We start from the raw sequence: 20,535 nt of genomic DNA on the forward strand, positions 1-20,535 counted from the left end.
ATAGAATTTTCTTCTTTTATTCCATATTACCACAAAAACGAATGGCACTTTAGTTTATAAATAGTCCTCTACCAGTGGTAAATGACCAATATTAACCATAAATTCTGTCTATATTACTTGCAATAAGGCTAAAGTTAACATCTGTAAACAATATTACATAAATTTGTATGAATGCATTGGTTTAAAATACTAATAATGCTCTGGGTCCACCAGACCCACAAACATCGTCTAAGTAACAAAAATACGAACACCACACAAGGGTTAAATGCACGTCATACCCTGTCCCCTCTCCAGGTTGCAGAGGTGACACTCGGTTAAACTCCACCCCGTTCGGCCATTTTTGTAGTTTTATAGCAGAGATATGATTATCTAGCGGCACAGAAACTTTTTATTTACTCGTTATTCACAAAATGTCGACAACGGAAGACTTGTCTATCCAGCCTTACATGTTCGCGCCAGAGTCGGAAATGGAGCGAGATGAAAATGAAGACGACGAACCTGCAGAACAACGTCTTCATATGGAGGTATCGCAATGGTGTGTTAATGCCGGCTGTCTTAATTCAGAATATTAACAATTATATAGTTGACTATCATTCTTAGTTAATTGTAAGTTGTTGTAATATGCTATAACTTAATCCCAGGGTTGATGACCACATGCGACATCCGCAGGCTGCAGCCTTCGGATTGAGAAACAGCACTGCTAAACCATGACAACCGTGTACTTTACTGTTTTTAAAGTTATTTACAGCTTACCGAAGTGCTCTGCTCGTCGTCTCCAAAGATAGAAGTAATTGACCCCTCAATCAGACGAAGTCTATCGGCAAATCCTACTTTATACTGGTGGAGGTTGATGAAATAGTTATTCTTAAAGTGCTTCGCGCACTAAAAAACGACATTTCCGTGAAAAATAAAACTCAACCAGGCACAGGTTCAACAACCGAACATTTTGATTTACTCTCTCGTAACTTCTGCATCCTTGAGCTTGGACTACAATATGGCGAAAATGGCGGATTGCTCGTAGTGTTGGGCTGGGAGTCGATGTCCTTATTTGGCAGTTCCGCTGCAAATACTGTGACGTAATTGTTCAAAAAATGTAATAGATAATAGAAAAATCAGAACAGGTTGGAAAATATGACCAAAACAGAATATAAAGATATCAACAAAGCACCTGAAGAGACTAATTTCAACTTTTATGTACTTCTAAACACTACAAATATACAACAAAATGCATTTAAGAGCTAAGAAAGTGGATTTAGCATGATATGTCTCCTTTAAATCGCTTTTTGAAATAAATTTTGAAATTTCATTATTTATTCAAGAATTTGTAAATGCAATTTAAAATGATGAACTTATTGAGTGTTTTATGTTGTTTTTTTAAATTGTTATATTTATTTGAACTATTTACTAATGGATTAATATTTCATTTCTACATTATTTTTATAATCTCACTTTTTATTGCCTAATAAAATGTTACATAGTGATTTTTTTTAACTTTGCCTATTTATTTATAGATTAATTAATGAATTTTTAAACAAATCTATTAATTTCTATTTTTATTGTCCATGTAGTAATTAAATATTGAAGTTCTCTTACATTTTGCATGACTCTTATGGTCCTCCATACAATGGTCTTTGTTGTAAAACCACTTGAAGTGTGACAGAAACCTATTTTTTGTGATTTTAACTTTGAATCAAAACTAGTTGACACTTGTGGCTTAATTTTGGGCGTAAAACAATTTCAATTTAATGTTAAAATGCATATTTGTTTAAAATACATTTTAACTACTAAATTTAATGCTACTATAACTATTTTGAATATTCACAAATTCAACTCCAAAAACTTTAGTGTCTTCTTTGAAAAGAGGCCAACAACATTTTGCTTCTAGACCAAAAATGCAAGAGTTATATTAATGTGAAGGTGCACTTCACCATTTTACCTCCACACAAGGAGAGGTTGACAGTACTTAATGTTTGACTTTGTATGCAGTGTCTAACACTGTGGGAGCAGCTTTTTGGGCATAGTAGTTGAACTTAATCCTCTACATCTGCTGTGAGCTGGCATTAAAAAAATCCAGACTCAATGTGGTTAGAACAAAGTTGGCATGCTGACCTTTTGATGATCAACCACATTTACGATGATGAATGTCCTATGCAAACACATCATGTTGTTTTCTCTCTCAATCTGTTTGGAATTTTTTATAATTTTCCAGTCAATGCTGCTTTTCATTTATTAATTTATAATGTTATTTTGTCCCGGAGATACTTTAGTAGTCCCTTGAAAGAAGTACTTCTGCTTATCCTTCCTAACCAATTAGTTTAAAGGTCCCGTTCTTCCTGTGTTTTTGAAGCTTTGATCTGTTTATAGTGCGCAATATAACATCTGTTCATGTTTCAAAAAAATGCATTATTTTTCACACAATTTACTTCTCTTTATAGCGCTGTTTTCACTGTCCTCAAAACAGGCTGATGTCTTCCTTGTTTTATGAAATCCCTCCTTCAGAAATACGTATTGAGTTCTGATTGTGTAGTTTGCTTAGTGTGTTGTGATTCGACAGCAGCTAAGCTTGCCGTTTGAGCTTATCTGACGACTGACGCATTCCTGTGGGCGGAGTTTAGTCAAAAACTTTTATATTGACGTCATTTAATCTGTAAGTAGAAGACTGTAGTCCAAACCGGCCGTTCACTGTAGGCTTTAAAAGGGGACTTCTGTTAAAGAAAATATATCGCCTGCAGTGAAGTTTGAGCTTTATCATCTTGTAGGTTTTATTTATGCTCTAACAGCAACATTACACACCAACTAAAGTTTGAGAAATGGGATCAGGAAAAATTGGACCTTTAACACATTACTTATACTCGTATTTACTGGGTTTTTATACCGTATGCATGAGCTATGGCCAAAATGGGTCTGTATTAAATAACATGTTTTGGATACTGTTTTGGAAACGTACTGGAGCATCAAAACTCTCTTAAATGTCTCTATATTACAGCCCAATATTTGTAAGTGCTTCTGGTGACCATGGTAAACCTACATATAAAGCAACATCCTAAAATCCCCAAAAGATTTTACAATCTAAGTCAGCCTTTCCCATTAAACACAGATGAATGTGATTTACTAGTCATTGCATTTCCCTATAGCTTTATATAAGGAAAATCTTTCAGCAAGGGGACAGACAGCTGAAACCCTCAAGGAAGTCAATTTGTGTCAAGATCATGAGGTTGAAACAGCTAAATTGATCTGTTTGGCTAGTTTGCAATGTTTGCCTCTACCTCCCCACTATTATCATTCTTGGACTCAATTACACTGTGCCCTAAATCCCCAAAGAGCTTATTTCAGAAGTGTTAACATAGATAATGTGGCTCTGGACAGGGCTAATATGTTTTGAAACTCTGATCATCTACCCGTGCATTCCAACACTGAAGCGTTCCACGTCTTTCTGAAGGTCTGGCCGGGTGGAACAGAAACCGTTTGATTAAAAAAAACAATTCCCTTGTGCTAATGAGGCCTATCTGTTACCGTTTTCTTCAGCAGGAGACTAAAAAACAAGAGAGTTAATGTAGATAAATGAACTACCGTAAAATGTGCAATTAGCTGTTATATAAGTGTTTATAGGAGAACAGTAAATTTACTTCGTAATGTTGAAACTCCAACTAGAACGGATGCCTCTTATTTTCTTTAAAAAAAAAAAAGTTTCTGGACACTCAAAAATGTATGAATAATCACACCAAGTGACTTTTGCAACCAGATGCTAAACTCTTTAGTCATTTTATAATATTTATCCAACTGGAGTCAAGGTGATTTTTAATGGTGGTATGATGTAATTTTCCCCTCATGAGCACACAAGTCCACGCAGACAAACCACATACGTTTATCTGATGATGTAAAACCTAACAAACTGCTTTATATTAATTGCTTGTTTAAACTATGTCGTGCCGTATTTATTTAAATTAAATAAAGGCTCTTTAAGGAGCCATTTAGCCAGTTCTTCTATGCCATCGTGAAGCACCTTTATTTTTTTCACAAGTTTCTCCGTAAACCTTTTGAACTGAAAATAAACGTACCCATGGAGCAGTCGTCTCCAAAAAATCCCTCATCGCAGATGCACTGGCCGTCCACGCAGCGTCCGTTTCCTACGCAGTTATTCAGACAGCTAGCAACACTGCAATCATCTCCGGAGAATCCACTGAAGCACACGCATTTGCCATCCACACAGTGGCCTTTATCGCTGCAGTCTCCAGGGCACGTGAGCAGGCTGCAGTCATGGCCGGTGTAGCCTTCGTGGCAGACGCAGCGTCCGTCCACACAGCGGCCGTTATCGTTGCATTCATCTGGACAGGATGAGATGGAGCAGTCTGGACCTTCCCAACCTGGATAACATTTACAGCTGCACAAATCGGGCTCGTAGGTGCCATGACCACTGCAGCTGGTGTCCACACCTGGCACAAGAAAACAGACTTTGTTAATCTGAGATGCTTTTTAATTCATGCAGAATGACCCTGTATTACAGATGTATGTACAGTATTTGAAGATAAGGCTCAGGTGGTTTGAAGCACAAGTACAATGAAGGTAATAGTGATAGCAACCCATTCCAGGGTATGCATCCAATGCATAATGCTCGATTTCAAAACCTAGTTTGCTTTCTCACTGTCTAGTGCCTAAATACTGTACTGTATCTAAAAATGAATGGAAATACTTGAAATACTTCACAGGCGATTACCAAGAAATTAAGTGAGTGGGGCTGGCAACCTAGGGACAGCAACCTTAAACCCGGTGGCATGACAACACCGGCCCTTGTGTCCAAAAAATCAGACCAGCCCACCCGGAATTCTCCTGGTCCTCCCTATGGCCAATCCGGGCCTGGTATCTTTATTGATACCTTGGCCTCTTCTTTTTGTCCTTTATCTTTGATGAATTGTTTTAACTGAGCATTCTGGGATTGCCTTCTTTACTGGTTTAATCAGGTATATTTGGTCCGCTGTGCAATGCTGACTATCTAGAGATTCGCCTTACATCCCAAATCACCTTCCACACTACATAGTATGCAAAAATCAGTTTGCGAAATAAGTAGTATGTCCAAACACTCAGCTGAGTCTGCTGCTTCTGCTGAGATTTCTTAGTATATGCACTGGATGGACACTATTTAATCCCATAAGGCTACAGCAGCTGAGAAGTAGCCAAATTTAAACAGTGAAGAATTTAAAAATTGTGGAGAACAGTTAGCGGGGCATCTCTTTTTAGGGTTAGGGGTCAATAGACGTATAGGTCGCATGACAATAAAACTTGGCAAATATAGTATGCACAGAATGTATTCCTGCTGCACCCACACATACCACTGTGTATAGAGCAGACAGATTTAGCGTTTGCTAAGTAGGTACTTTATTTAGTTCAGTACGGACTGTCTGCAAGACTGGTTTCTTTAAGTTATGCGAGTGACCTCTAGGTTAATACTAATACCCGAGCCTCCTTTGCAGCAGCCCTGAGCGCACTGGGTCTTCAGATAGGCGACCTCCTCTTCCAGGCCATTCACGCGATACAACAGAGATTTGAAGTCCTCTGAGTCTGCACACCCACAACTGCTTGACTTCAGGCGTATGTTGTGTTTGAAGACGATGTCATTCTCCCCATTTACTGTAAATGACTGTCCTTCTGAAGCTTGGTCCTGAGACAGCTGGCCCTCCTGGGAACCCTGCTTACAACCAGAGTCAATCCTGTAGACATGGCTGAACGTGACTCCTTTCTCTGCCCCGACCTCATCCTCAGAGAATGCGAGGCGGGACAGCATGAAGAGCATCCCCAAAAGGAAGAGACATCTCTTTGGCCGGTTAAATCTGATGATCATGGTTCCTGAAAGAAAGCAAAACACGTTGGCGGGTAATTGAACGTTTATGTTATGTTAATTGTGCGGTAAACTTTTAAGGAATATTTTTTGGGTCTCGAAATATCAAATTTTCCTCATGGTTTGCGGTTTCACCTTCCAGTAAGTAGCTCGATTTGCATGCTGCCCACATGATAAAATCACTGTGCAAGACATCACATTATGTTTAATGGAGCAAAATTTGTTTTACAAGGACAGTATTATAGATGTCTCATTCTACTGTAGGAACTACGTAGGCAGGACGGGTGCTTGCCAGACACATTCCACTCAACCCATTAATTGCACAGCCATGGCCACAAGGGCTCCTGGGAGCGCAGGACCCTTCTAACTACATGATGTAATCCCTCAGTGATGTCATTTAAACCTTTTTAATGCATCTCTATGTAAATATAGCATTATAAAAGAAAAGCGAACTGGGGTTTGTGGGTTTTAAGATGTAAATGTGCATAAAAAGTATCCAGTGTACATATTTGAATATATTTTATTAATTGTAAGTGTCTCAGCATGTGTGGTCTTGAAAAGTTAAATATGGAAATAATGAAATCACTGATCATGTAGGTCATTCAAAAGATGTCAAAGATGAATATAGAGGGTAAATGCATAGGGGAGAGCGGAGTAAGTTGTCACACTGTTCATATCTTCAACACTAGGGGCATCTCAAAAATCAAGCCACTTTATGTGACGAAGACTTCTTTAGTCAACTTCGTGTTCACATGTGGTCAAGTTCGCTCTAATTAACTTACCCCACTCTCCCCAACTATATTTTATAACACTGTAAAAAGTGAAAAGTTTGATCAACTTTTAAAAAATACTTCGATTGGTAACACCTAAAATAAAATAATTTTTCTTTTCAACTTATATGTTTAATTAAAAAATTATTGAAATATACCAATTAAAAAAAAAATTTAAGTTGATCCAACTTTTTATAGTATAATGTGAGAGCATAGTGTATATTAAATATAATAAATTAAATGGCTTTTCTTTGAAACACACTTACATATACACATAAATGTATATAACAGCATAGCTTTGACCATATAAGGCCAATAATTTTAAATTTTTTGCCATTATAATCATGTTTAGGCAATATGTGACCCAATCTTTGAAAACCCAGCAAGTCTGTTTTTTTTATTAAAGTTATTGTGCATAACATAAAGGACATTCTATGAAAATATAACCTTGAAATCTTGAATATTGACTGAGTACGGTCATGTCAAAGATTGAAATCAATGTGAAATCAAACTTTGATGCTCCAAATCTTATTAGATTATGAAACTGGATTTCACAGACAGGGTCACATGCAGTAAAATAAACTCTTAAATGTAAATAAAACACAAAACTTAAAGTATAACTTTAAGCATAGGCAAAAAAAATGCCTAAATTCATGCAAAACAAACAAAAGATATAAGCTTCTAGCCATTATGCAATGGTAAGGAGAAAGTCCCTGTGAGCCTACAGGACCTAAGTGACATTCATCTACTTTGCTTTTACTGACATTGCAGAACCAGTGAAAACAACACGTTGAAGTCCCCAGGCTGCTTTATGTCTTACGTTTTCTTAATTCTGGTAATAATTCACTTTAATAATCCGATACTGACAAAACAAAACAAAACAAATGACCTTACATTTCAGCACATGATTAAGTAACAGTGTCGGGGAAATCTTAATTTGTTTTACTTTTCACTCGTTCACGCCATATACTTGCACACGCGGCCAACTTAAACATAAACAGGAAACAACACGCATCAAAAAGCCCAGAAGCAGATGTGAAATGGCAGAAATGAAAGAAAGAGCACTCCCTAAGGACCAAGATAGAAATGTGCACAGAAGCACAGGAAGATTTGGAATTCATGCCACATTTGAATCAAGTAAATCCCTAAATCTTTTTTAATCCCTTTGCGGGGACTTGGAGAATTGTTTCATAGCATTACACTATAACTGCAAGACTAAATCTGAGAGATTAGATGCGTTTCCAGTACCCTTCAATTTGGGTAAATTGAAATAACGAGTTGAAAATGTGCCCAATAGAAACATGTCAATTTCACAAAAACTCCTAAAGGGCAGTCGCGGCCTAATGTGTAAATAGTCAGGCTTACGGTCAGCAGGTTGCGACTGAGGTTCCCTTGAGCAAGGCACCTGTCCCCTTTTGATGTGTTTGTTTGTTCAGACTTGTAGTGTGTGTTTAAACTCACTAAATGGGTTCATTAAATGCAGAGGTCACATTCCAAGTATGGGCTACCATGCATTGGTCATTTCATAACGCATATATCGCAAAAAAGTTGTTATACTCGGGTGTTTTCTCGTATTTATGAGTCACCTGATAATTCTTTTGGAGCGGTATAAATATGTAAAAAAAAATGTCGTTGTCCATAGTAACTTTGTGTATAAAAAGTTGGTCCTTTGCTCAATGTTTCTTTCAGCCAATAAGGAAACTACAGATCAGATTATACAACACTTTACAAAGAAACCCCAGTAATGGTGAAAAATCTTGAAGTTAAATGTTAGTTATTTGTTGTGTGGTAATGTAACAAGCTCAGCAGTGATGGAAAAACAACAGTGGCTTAAAGAAAGCCAGCAAAACAGTAATCCAGTACCCACATCAATTATTCATGCTGCAATGCATTCTGCGACTTCATAACCCTTAACAATTCAGCAACATTGCTGTTTTTATATAAAATTATTGTTTGTTTGTCTCAATGGACACTGATATATCAACTGAGCTAAAACTCAGGACACTGAAGACCAGTCCACAAGTTCTGGGCAGTAGTTTCAGATGAGCTCACTGGCTCTCTCATGATAATTTGATTGGATGTGGTGAGGTCTGTGACCGTCCTGCTGTATCCCACATCACAGGCCCAGACGCCACACACATACTGGAGCAGCAGGGTCTCATTTATTGCCTTCTGTCAGTGGCCTTTATTTCGTGTGTGCCGCTTTCCCTTTTATTTATCTTGGAGAGCATTTGCGAAAGATCTGCCAGTTCTCTCTCTCCATCCCTACTGAGTGGAGGTTTAGGTCTGCATGTGCATGCATAAACAAAGAGATGCTAGGACTCTGTTACAGATATTGAAGAGTTGAAGATGCTTATTGCTCAGCTCCTGCATGTAGGCAGCCAATGCATCAACTTAAAATTTTAAATATTTCATAATTTATATTTAAAGACAGCAATTCTTACATTTTCCAATGTGAATATCACAACATCATAACATTGAGCTTTGATCGAAAATGAAATTTACACACAATTCTATTAACCCTTATGTGTTGTTGTGGATGTTTTCATCCACTAGAGGTTTTTAACTCTTAATTTGGCCACAACTCTGTTTCAGCAAAATGAATGATTTTTTGAGACATATCTTATATTTACATATATTTTAAGAAAATGCTTTGAATTTCTTTTTAAACTCAATGATATACCGTGGGCAAATTTACTAACCTACCCACACACACACACACACGCACACGCACACACACACACACACACACACACACACACACACACACACACACACACACACACACACACACACACACACACACACACACACACACACACACACACACACACACAAACACACACATTCTGGTTTCCATGTTTTGTGGGGACATTCCATAGACGTAATGCATCATTTTGTTTGATTTATAAGCTTGTTTCCTCATGGGGACATCAAAATGTCCCCACAAGGTCACAAAAATACTGGTATTCCTATCTTTGTGGGGACAATTGGTCCCCACAATGTGACAATTACCAGGTATACACCAGTGGGGAACCTTCAGGGCCTTCTACGCCTTCAGAGAAGGCCTAAAAAAATTAATAAAAATATTTTTATTATAATAATACAAATAAATAATATTCAATAAAAATATGTTTTTACATTTTTAAATTTCTATTTAATTCAATTTAATACAATACATGTAATATATTTTCTCTCATCTATGTTCTAACGTTAAGTTTACTGTCAGGTTCATGTCATGAAAACATCTAATCCAATCAGAATCGTCTGTCTCTATTAAGGCCCGGTTATCTGGCTCATTCATTGGTTAGGACTTCGTGAATCCCAGGGAAGGCCAAGCTATGTGTTTTGGTGTGGAGAGTGACGGGCAAATCGACCAATCACGTTTTGATTTCAAGTGGGAGGGCAAAAAACAATACATTGTAAGCCTTCATGAAGTCCTAATCATGCAACAAACTGGATGCGAGCTGCCGTAAAACACCAAAGACGAAGATCATAGACCGTTAATATTAATACAGTCTAATGGCCCGAATCTCTGCGGTGAGAGTGGTTGAGGTAAATGGCGGAAAACGTGATTGACGTTGTAGCTATTTTGATAGGGCTGAGGTAAAAACGAAATTACTTAAGCGCGTACACGTGAAGAGCACAGCCGGGAGAAGCGCGTGCAGAGGAGCCTGTGCATATGACGCGAACACGAGATAAATAATGGGTTTAATTATACTTTTACTTCCTGACAGTTTCACTTGTTACGTGAGGATAGTAATGACTGACAGACGACGCCGAATTACATACAATATAATTTCCTAACTAAATCTGAGAGAATGCGAAAACATTCAAATATTTTTTACCTCGCTATACCCGATGGGCAGGGCGGAGACACATTTTGGTAGCCCGACAAGAATTCGTAATAGCCCCGGGACCTCGGGGCTCGGGCTAGAGATTTTGCGAGCCCTGGATATCTTATGACAACAGTTATAAGCCACAAGGAGGTGCACTGAGAACGCAGGGTGCTATATTTCCCCTTATGAAAAAGATTAATAAGGTATCCTACAGCTAAATATATATTTCCAAAAAATAAAAAACAAATTAAAGAACATAATTTAAGATGGTTAAATGCAAATTTACAGAGCCCCTGTCATTACAGAGCAGCAGAATCTGTATTTGTGTTTATCAGTTAGATTAAATTAATTTTAAACTTTAAAACTGCATTTAAAGGCAGACAATGCCCATTCTGTAATTCAACTTTGCGTGATCAGAATTTTTACACATTCACTGTATGATTTAACGAAATACGAATAGCCTAGTATTATGGATGGAGAGGCATTTGCACTTCATTGCATATTTTGAAGGCCCAGCTGAAGTACCCACGGTTCGCCACTGGTATACACACACACACACACACACACTAATATGCTTTTATTATGGAGTTATACTCCATATAATGCAACGTACAAGCCAGAAATTAAGCTTTGTTTTTGCACAGGGCTACTAAAGAGTTAATTGTGCCACATGGTGATTAACAGTAAAAATGACAAATTTGACCTCTTTGCAAAAGGAAAAAACACCAACATTCAAAAATGCATGATAAAAAGGTTTCATCGCTCTGCAATCAAAAAATGTGGTTATAATGGAAGTCAATGGGGCAAAAGCAGCCACAAACAATAAATGAGGGAGAAAAAAATTAAAATTGATGCTACACAAAAACAAAAAATGCTTCAAAGCCAATGTTTTTACCAATCTTTGACATGCCCAAGATTGTGAAAAAGGTTTTAAAAAATCCAGTTTACAATCACTTTTTATATTGAAAATTTGTCTTTTTGTGTGTGTTTTTCCCCAAATCAGTGACACCACTTATGAACTTGGCAATTAAATAGTTAAAATCATGAAATTTTTGTAAAGATTTGGTAGTTTTGATCAGTACTGAGGTTGATTAACATGGGGAAAAAATGAAAAAATATTAATCTGATACATTTTTATAGCCGTTGAATTTAGTGGATGTTTTCATCCAAAGGGTAGTAAATTGAACGATGCACAGGGGTTAAAAATTGGGACTAATACGGAATCTTGTTTAAGGGATTTCTATACTTTATTTGGTGTACTTTTTTCAGGAATTCTAAGGTTAAGGGATTTCTAAACTTTTTTTAAATAAAGGTGGTACTTGATACCACAGAAGAACCTTTTTTGGCTTGAATGGTTCCATAAAAAAACTTTAACAACCACAGCTGTGAAAGCTTTTTGTTTCACAAAAGTTAACAAAGAAATGGTTCTTTAAGGAAACTTTGACTAAAAGGTTCTTTGTGGATTCAAAAAGGATTACTTTGAACCTTTTGCACCATCTTTGTTTGTAAGAGAGTCTAGGCTTTTTTGGAAAAAATTTATAAAAATTATTTTTGCAGTGAAGCGCATCCAGGTATCCGGTATTCCCAAAATAATGCAAAATCCAGAATGGACTGTGATGTTTAAAAACATATTTTCCCCATGACCATATCAATTAGTCATGCCTAATGAAATCACTGCAACAGGAAATAGTAGAAAAGATGTTTAACAGAGCCTCCGGTTCAGCACAGAGAAGAAGAACAGCTAACTGGCCGATGGCTGTATTCAACTTAACAGTAACTCATGGACTTTAACTCATTCATGGCATTCGGGAACTATAAGACCTTCAAGCAATAAGACATACACAAACAGACCACATAAATCATAATCTGGGGGGACTAAATTGAGTGATGGGCAGGAAAACAGAAAGCCAGTGCCTTCTCCTCTCCTGAGACACATTAACCCAAAGACAAAGATGGTCTGTTCCTCTGCATTTAAAGCCTAGCCCCAGTTGCACCATTAGGAAGTGGACTCAAGGTTTACCAGTGCAGAAAGCGAAAGAGGTGGTGGAGTGCAAACCACGAAGCCTTTACTTTTCAACTATCAATTCATTTTAAGATTAGGCACAACCTCACTTAATATCCGTAGTAAAGAGGCTCTCTTAGGGACCCAAACCACAAAATCCTTGATAAGGTTACGGCAGCCAAAAAAAACTGACTGTGTTAGTCTTGTGTAATGCGCAGACAGAGTATAATAAACCTGCCCTTTACAACAGGCTGCAAGCAACATCTGCTGTTCATCTGATCTGGAGTGCTGATAATACCTGCAGCCAGAACAGTAGCATCTCCTCTGAAGGATGAAGCCTGTCTCTCAACGGCGTTCAAATTGGTTAAACGCCGTGCATATGTCTCAGAAATAAGTTAAAGTGACGGGGAAATGAAAAAGACGGAGAGATTGAGAAAGATGATAAAAAGGTTGAGTTGACAGCCATATTTGATCTGCTAGCAGATACTGCAGAAACCTTTCAAATGGTGATAGAGAAATGTACAATGCAGAAAGGAAAGAATCGGAATAAAATTTTATATAGATAAAGAACTTATTCAAAACAGTATAATATAGAAAATATAGAGATTATCATATTGAAAACACAGCTATAGTCATTTTTTAGTGTGATTTCCACATAAAATGATCCTAATAACATTCTGGGAAAATATAACTTATATTTAATATTGACTGAGAAAGATCGTGACAAAGATTCAAATCAATGTGAAATCAGTGATTTAAATCAAAATTTGATCAGATTGAGACTTTAACCTGGATTTCACAGATAGGTCACATCTTTTTATCATTTGTAATCAAAATATACTTATAACAATTTTGATAATAACTAAACAATGTAGATATGTTAGACAGTTTTTACTATAAAAAGTGAAATCATTCAGCTGTAAAGGCTCTGCTTTATGACCCTTAATAATTACTTTCTTAGGCATAACATAATGAAGTCAGATTGGTTTGATCCCATTTAATATTATTGACTTTTACCAAACGTTTTCATTTAGATGATATCACATTAAATTAATTTTTTGCTTGCCCCAACAATTATTTTACATTGTACATTAAAGTCAAAATCAGCACAGCAATTAATTTTACTTTTATTTTACAAATAACATGTCAAAGCACATTCTGAATCACTGCAACTAGTCAATCATTATCAAATAATTAATTTAATTTTAATTTCCATGCTCAGATAACAATGAAACTACAGCTGTCTTACCTCTGAGTTTTCTCTTCACAGTATCCCTGCTCTGCTTACCGAGCGCTTATTTTTGCAAGCACCTGTTTACAAGCTCGGACTGAGCGTTCAGGGCCCTTCTGACCAGCACTGTCCCGAGTCCTCCAGTCCTCTCTCCCTTCAAACACTTTAAATCTTCTCACTTCAGCCCTGAGCCAATGGCCAGCCTGGGTGTGGCTACCTCTAAAACTCAACCCTACACAACCAATCCAAGGGAGATAATTAAAGACTTTCTCTGTTTTACATTGTCTCAAGTTTATCTCATTAAACAACACTTTAACAAGAGTTGTACAGCATCCCGTGCCTATCACAGGTATCTTGATAAACGTTACACGGATTTTCCTACAGAAGTTGAGCACATAAATCTGTTTTCCAGCAAATGTGATACGTTTATATGACAAATAAAGCCAAAGTCAACACAGTCCTTAGCTTGATGTTATTAACCAAACTACAATGTTACAGTGGCAATATTTTTACTTTCCATTCGATTGGAAAAACTGTAACAATGTTATGAAAGGAAATTGAATCATAATCTAAATGATATCATTTAGCGCCTATAAGAAGAGCAACTTTATAAATGGGCTATTAATTTCTATCATAGTCTCTTGTTGTCTTGCAGTGAAGGTTTTGTGACAAGGTTTTAGAAAATCGCCTCAACCTTTTTTTAAATTACAGAAACAAAATGTATTTTTGTATTACGGAAAAATTCTGTAATTTATTGTGCACGTTATTTTATGGTATTTGTCCTGGCACCCCAGCTGCCGGAATTTTACCGTTTTTTTACAGATTTTTTTAGTGTTTGATTAACTCTTTGCCCGCCATTGACAATTATATCGTCAATTATGAGAAAACGCTTCTTTGCCAATGACAAGTATTTCCAACTTTCCGCAATACCGCTATTATCCGCAACGTATTCCACCCGAAAGAAACGCCTCACATAAAAGAGTAAGAACTTTGTGTATGTTTTGATGATTGCACTGAATCTGATCTCTATCAAAAGTCTTTCACAAAAAGAGCTTTTTTGCTCAAAATTTTGTGTTTTTGAAGAAATCTACCAATATTTGAGAGGTGATTACAAGAGAACTAATGAAGGTAGGATGAAACGGGTTTTTTGTTTGTTTGAAAACAGAGGGTCTGTTCTTTCATTTGATATACTGTATTGTTTGTTTATATATTTAAAGAAGAACTTTTTTCTGGAAGGCATTAAACTTTTGTGAAAATCATAAAAAATGCTGGCGCTGGCAACTTAAAAAAAAAAACGCTGGCGGTGAAAGAGTTAAAAATTTATGTGCACAAAATGTATGTGTAAATGATTATAATTTAGCTTAATTTTAATAGAAACAACAGTAGTACACTGTAAAAAGATATAAAATCAACAAATATTTTTATGTTACTTTAACTTAACAAATTAAGCTAAACAATTTCTTGTTTTTAAGTCAATTTTAAAAATAAGTTGTGGTAATATTTTTTTAAATAAAAACAAAATTTTCAGCATTTTGTGAAGAAGCATCTGTATAGTGCCTGTATTGCTCAGTGGTAGAGCATTGCGTGGGATCAAACCCAGGGAACACACATACAGTACAGTACTGATAAAAATGAGTAATGCACTGTAAGTCGCTTTGGATAAAAGCCTTTGCCAAGTGCATGAATGTAAATGAAAATGAAAGCAAAGCACAATTATCAGAAGTCATCACTAAATGTGTGTGGCTATAATTATCTGTTGATCTCTAAGTGTTGTGTTACACAGAGGTGAAATAGTTGTGCTGAAATTGGAGAGCAGGCCAGGTGTAATGGTTTAAAAAAGAGGCTGGGGTCCAACTTTATACATTATGTGGCCATATTTTCTCCCTTGGTCAGATAGGGACAACAGTGGCTTCCTGTTGGAACGCTTTCAGGGGATGCCGTCATCGCAAAAGCACAATTACAGGTTTAAAAAAACCTTCCCACGAGTCAGTAACTTAGACATACTCAATGTTTCATTTGTTAAGGGCCAAAAGTAGAACTTGCGCACTATAAAAACGTTTGGCACACCTGATTGTCTCCATAAATATTTGGATACTTTTGCATGTGGTTGGAATATGTAAGGAACAGGGAGAAACTGTTCTGTACTCAAAAAAAATGTCAAGATCTACACTATTCCTTGTGAAATAAAAACACTTTAAGGGTTTGAATTACATGCTGTTTGGCATTTGAATGATTTACAGGCCACCACTATAATTTTGCAACAATACCATAAACATCTAGATAAAATATGATTTAGCATTAGTAAGTAAGCATATTAGCTCAGATGCAGGGGTTTAAGCAAAATGTAGTGCTCCAGGGTAACAACGTTTGAAGTGCCCCCCACCCCCAAATATTTTAAAGGTCTAGTCAGGGCTCCAGACTTATTTTTTTACTAGAAGCACTTTAGCCCCTGACTGAAAATGGGCAAGCAGCAAATTTGGGGATCCAACTTAAATCTTAAAACTTAAATTTATCAGCCAGCAATGCAATATTCACATTTTCCTCCAAAATAACTGTATTACTGAACAAATACTTTGATAACAAATAGACTTAACTGTGTTTATATAAAATAATCACATAACCTATAGGCACAAGATACCCCAAAATAATTTACAACAAAAGATAGCCTACAACTTATCAGCAAAACATAGATGTCTTTTAAATTAGCCATTGAGATTCCCTATGCTGATTTTAGGTCAGCAGCTACAATAAGTTATATCCAGTGTTATCCAGTTTGCATATTTTAATGAGATGAGTGGCATGGCTATAGCCTATAAGCACATACTGTTATCCACGTTTCTTCAATCCAGTGTTCCTGACCTGATGTCTAAGAGCTTTTTGGTTTTTGGTGTTAAGTTCTCCCGCTCTATATCTTTTCTCTGCAATGTCTTGTGGTTCTGAGTGATGTGTTCTGTTCGACTTGACCCCTTGCGTAGACCCATCGGTAGACTAACTGACCGCATGCTGACATAAAAAGATTGACGCTTCATAAAATAAGAGGTAAAACCCCAGTCGCACATTCCATAAACGTCGCCAATGCCTAAATCTGCAACTCCACAGTGGTGGGCTCACAATCTCATCTTTCAACATGAAATAACAACTTTTTGCAGGTCACACGTGCCAGTACTTGTAAAAATGCTTGCGCTGTCTCAAATACTGGTCGCAAAATGTTACCATTTGGTCACAGTCTGGAGCCCTTGGTGCCCCCATAATGGACCCAATCCCGTCTATGCATAATCCGGCCCTGGGTTCAAATCAGACTAGTATATAATTCTAAATGTATATTTAATTATTACACCTTAACCCTAAACCAAATATCTACAAACTGATACGAGGGTATCAGTAAATTCTTAGGCATTAACTATGTTTCCGCCCGCACAATGCGTCTCATGCAATATCCAATCCTCGTCGCATGGTTGTAGTATGTTTTCACTAAATACGACAACAAATACTTCAAGTCCGACCACCAGAAGCTTTTGATATATTGAGCTTTCAACCCGGAGGTGTTTTAGGTTCACAGCAACTGTTTAAAAATTTGTGTCACATTCAACCGGAAAAGTAGGTGGAACAAAATATATATCTTTTATCTTGGTACTGAAACATGGTAATCTAAATCTATGGAGGAGATTGTATTTAAATAAATTGCGGAAATTTGAATATTACATTTCTGGTAATAGACTACAGTGAACGTCCTGCCAGAACGTCCACTGCAGGCATCGTTCTAAAAACCATGGTTACCAGGGGTCCGATGCCCATTCCAACTAAAGTCTGATGCCCATTCCGACTAAAACAGTAAATATTCATGATTTAATTCTACCTTTTGTTAAAATTTCATGCAAATATTTGATAAAATTGGAAAGTTACAACAAAAACATGTGAATAAGCAGCATTTTCGGTCACACACCTTCCATAGACATCCATATATAACTTTTTCCTCTGATTTCAAATATTAAAAATATCACAACTTTCTCAATCCTCAACGAATTTTTAAAATCCAGGTATCTTTGTAACTGGGAATGTCTGCTCATGTGAAAAATGAATGGGCGACGTCAAGCGTTGGCGAACTGAATTGTGGATCCGTCGGCGCCGCGTCACTGCCAATGCTCACGGCAGAAGTTGAACATTTCTCAACTTTCAAGCGGCAACGCGAGCGTCAGCCAATCAGATTGCCTTATGCAAATAACCTAGGCAGAGCCAGCCAATTACGTTTATGGAAGACCAGAGCTTTTGTTGCGGCCACAGTGATTGGCTGTTGGCCACGCTTCAGACAAGCCTTCCGTTAAGCGTTAACGCTTACGCCCCGTGTGAATGTACCGTAAGTAGCCTATAGACAGTTTCAGCAGTAACAACATAAACAAACGGCTTTTGTGGAACACTGGTATAACTTCCGGTAAACTCTGCAAAGACTCAATATCAACAGAGTCCTTTTAGAGTAGTTTATTTCTGATAACAAGCATAATAATCAGCAAGCAGATTACCTTAGTTCAAATCATATTTGTTCCAGAGTTCAGTTTAGACAGTAGTCAGACCATTAAACAAACAGAGACCGAAAGTTAAGTACGCGCAACTGCGACAACGCACGTGCGTCCGATGAAACCATCTATGTTACTAAAGAAAAACTTTTTTTACACCCTATTTTATACAAAATAATTCAAAAGTGAAAGTTGGATCAACTTAAATTTTCTCCTAAAGTGAAACTAAAGTGAAATTTTGTTAGGTGTTACCAACTGAAGTAATTTTATACGTTGATCAAACTTTTCACTTTTTAAAGTGTAGACACTTCATATCTATCATATAATTAGGTTAATGGTAATGTTTTGTATTTTTAAATGATTATTTGAATGTTTCCTACAAGTGTATTTTAAACATTTATGCGTGGTCATCTTTCTTCCCCACTTTACAGAAGCCAAAATAACTGTATAAATGTATAATTTACAATGATTTGTTTAAAGTAGAAGGATCTGACCACTGCATGTTTTACATTTTCCCCAGGTTGTAAATCATAATCTTTGAAAGATACGCATGTTCGAGGTGCAAACCAGTTTCTCTCTATTGAATTATAACCAGGGTGCGATTTGCTGGGGGGGATGCGTGGGATTTCCCCCTTTCTGGTCAATGTATCCCTGCCTCTGCTTAATTATTTTTATCCCCGGTGGGGATAAATTTATCCCCCCCTCAAAGTGATCAGTGCTACTACACTAGTGGCGAGACGGATCACAAAACTTATCACGGATCCGTGGTTTGAATAAAGTCAATTTTGTTTTAAAATGCGCTGCTTTGGCTGGCTCTGATACAGCTGCCGCGCAGCCTCTCTGTATTGCTCAATGTCCCGCCCACGGCGCTACCTGATTGGTTACAGACCCGGTTACACCTCACGAGTAAAAGCCTATCAACACATGCGAGATGGTTATGGAGCTGTGTGTCGAAACGATGGAAGGCAGCATGACCGCATATTAATAAAGCGAGAATAAACATCACAATCTGATAATCTGTTTATGATGACAAGCAGAGTAAGTGTCCCAGTCACACCACTGAGAATGGCAGAAGTGACACATGATAAATGCAGATGAGGCGTTTAGCGAGGCGCGGGCGCGTCCAGTTTGCGCAAATGAGGCTAATTGACATAATGCATCTGTCTTTTCTATCATTTCACTGTAGCTCAGCATTGCGGTGTAAAGTTAATGTTATTACTTTAAAAGCAGCAGTAAAGCTGTTTCTACTGTTATGGTTTAACTTTGCAATCAATACATTGTTCATATATGTTTAAGTTGACACTACGTTGTGCCATACAGTTTTGCCATTCAAGATTTAATTCTTGCGTGTTTTTTCGTTGTGCATGACCACAGTTCATATGTGTGGGGAAAGATAAACTATTAGTGTAAAAATATTGCGTTAGGCTGCTTCATGAGTTAAGAATTTTTTTACAATTCCTGCAAATGCAGTGATGAAGTTAATGTTCTCATGATTTATTTTTATGAATTAAAATGTTTTGAAATGTGCTGTGAACAGACGCATTATGTCAAGAATGATAAAAAATCGTCAATAAGCTCATAATTTGCGCTAAAATAGTCTAAATGTTTAGTTTAAAACCATTTTAAAAAGCTGGTTATTTTGATGTTTCTGCGCAAGTTCAGCAGACAGTGAGGTTCGGGTTTGTTCCGATCAGAGCTCGTGAGCGGAGAGCGCATTTCTGAATATTAGAAATATTTTAATTAGAAATATATATAAAAAAAATATATTATAATGGATTTTTGTTAGGTCGGACAATGATTACCAAATTTCTCTCTCATATTGCTCTTCATAACCACTGAAAACAGTCAAAAAAGTAAAAACTAGTGGTGGGTTCAAAATAACTCATGACGAAATATGGTGAGTACCCACCGTCGCCGAAATCGACGCCTCTGAAAACATCCCCCCCTCTGTTTTTTTCACAAATCGCACCCTGATTATAACTCACCTTTTCAAGATGAAACTTTTAAATGAAATGAGGTTGTCACCCATCATTCATTTTACAGAAGAGGATTTGTGTGATCTGAATAATGTGTTTGGCCGCCAACGTTGTGTACAAAAATGCAGTAGAAATGTGGCATAGCGCAGACTTATGGGTTTCACGATCCTTTTTATGAGTTGAAGGCACAGCGAGAGTCTGTGGGGAAGCTGGGACATATTTCAATAAGAGCCATGTGAGAGGTGAAGATCAGAGAGGTGATAGCGTTGTTGGAGGTTTGTGACAGTCGGTTAGCTATAACTTGCAACGAAATCCTTAACTTACATAGAAGTAAAACTTTACTGCGCTGCGATTGCTTAAAGACAGCATGGGA

At 37.1% G+C, this 20,535-nt stretch overlaps 1 protein-coding gene across 1 annotated transcript in view; it reads right to left on the bottom strand.

Annotated features, from left to right (window-relative positions):
• The window catches only part of tnn (tenascin N), a 41,408-nt gene extending 27,584 nt beyond the window's left edge, over window positions 1-13,824 (bottom strand). The window contains exons 1-3 of the mRNA XM_065276617.1: window positions 13,694-13,824; window positions 5,452-5,841; window positions 4,059-4,433 (exon numbers count right to left, since the gene is read on the bottom strand). Of these exons, the coding sequence (XP_065132689.1) occupies window positions 4,059-4,433; window positions 5,452-5,836 (760 nt within the window). The 5' untranslated portion in view covers window positions 5,837-5,841; window positions 13,694-13,824. The remainder of the gene's footprint in view (window positions 1-4,058; window positions 4,434-5,451; window positions 5,842-13,693) is intronic.
• Window positions 13,825-20,535: the final 6,711 nt, after the last annotated feature.

The sequence above is a fragment of the Paramisgurnus dabryanus genome, chromosome 6 (assembly GCF_030506205.2).
Source record: "Paramisgurnus dabryanus chromosome 6, PD_genome_1.1, whole genome shotgun sequence".
Taxonomy (NCBI): domain Eukaryota; kingdom Metazoa; phylum Chordata; class Actinopteri; order Cypriniformes; family Cobitidae; genus Paramisgurnus; species Paramisgurnus dabryanus.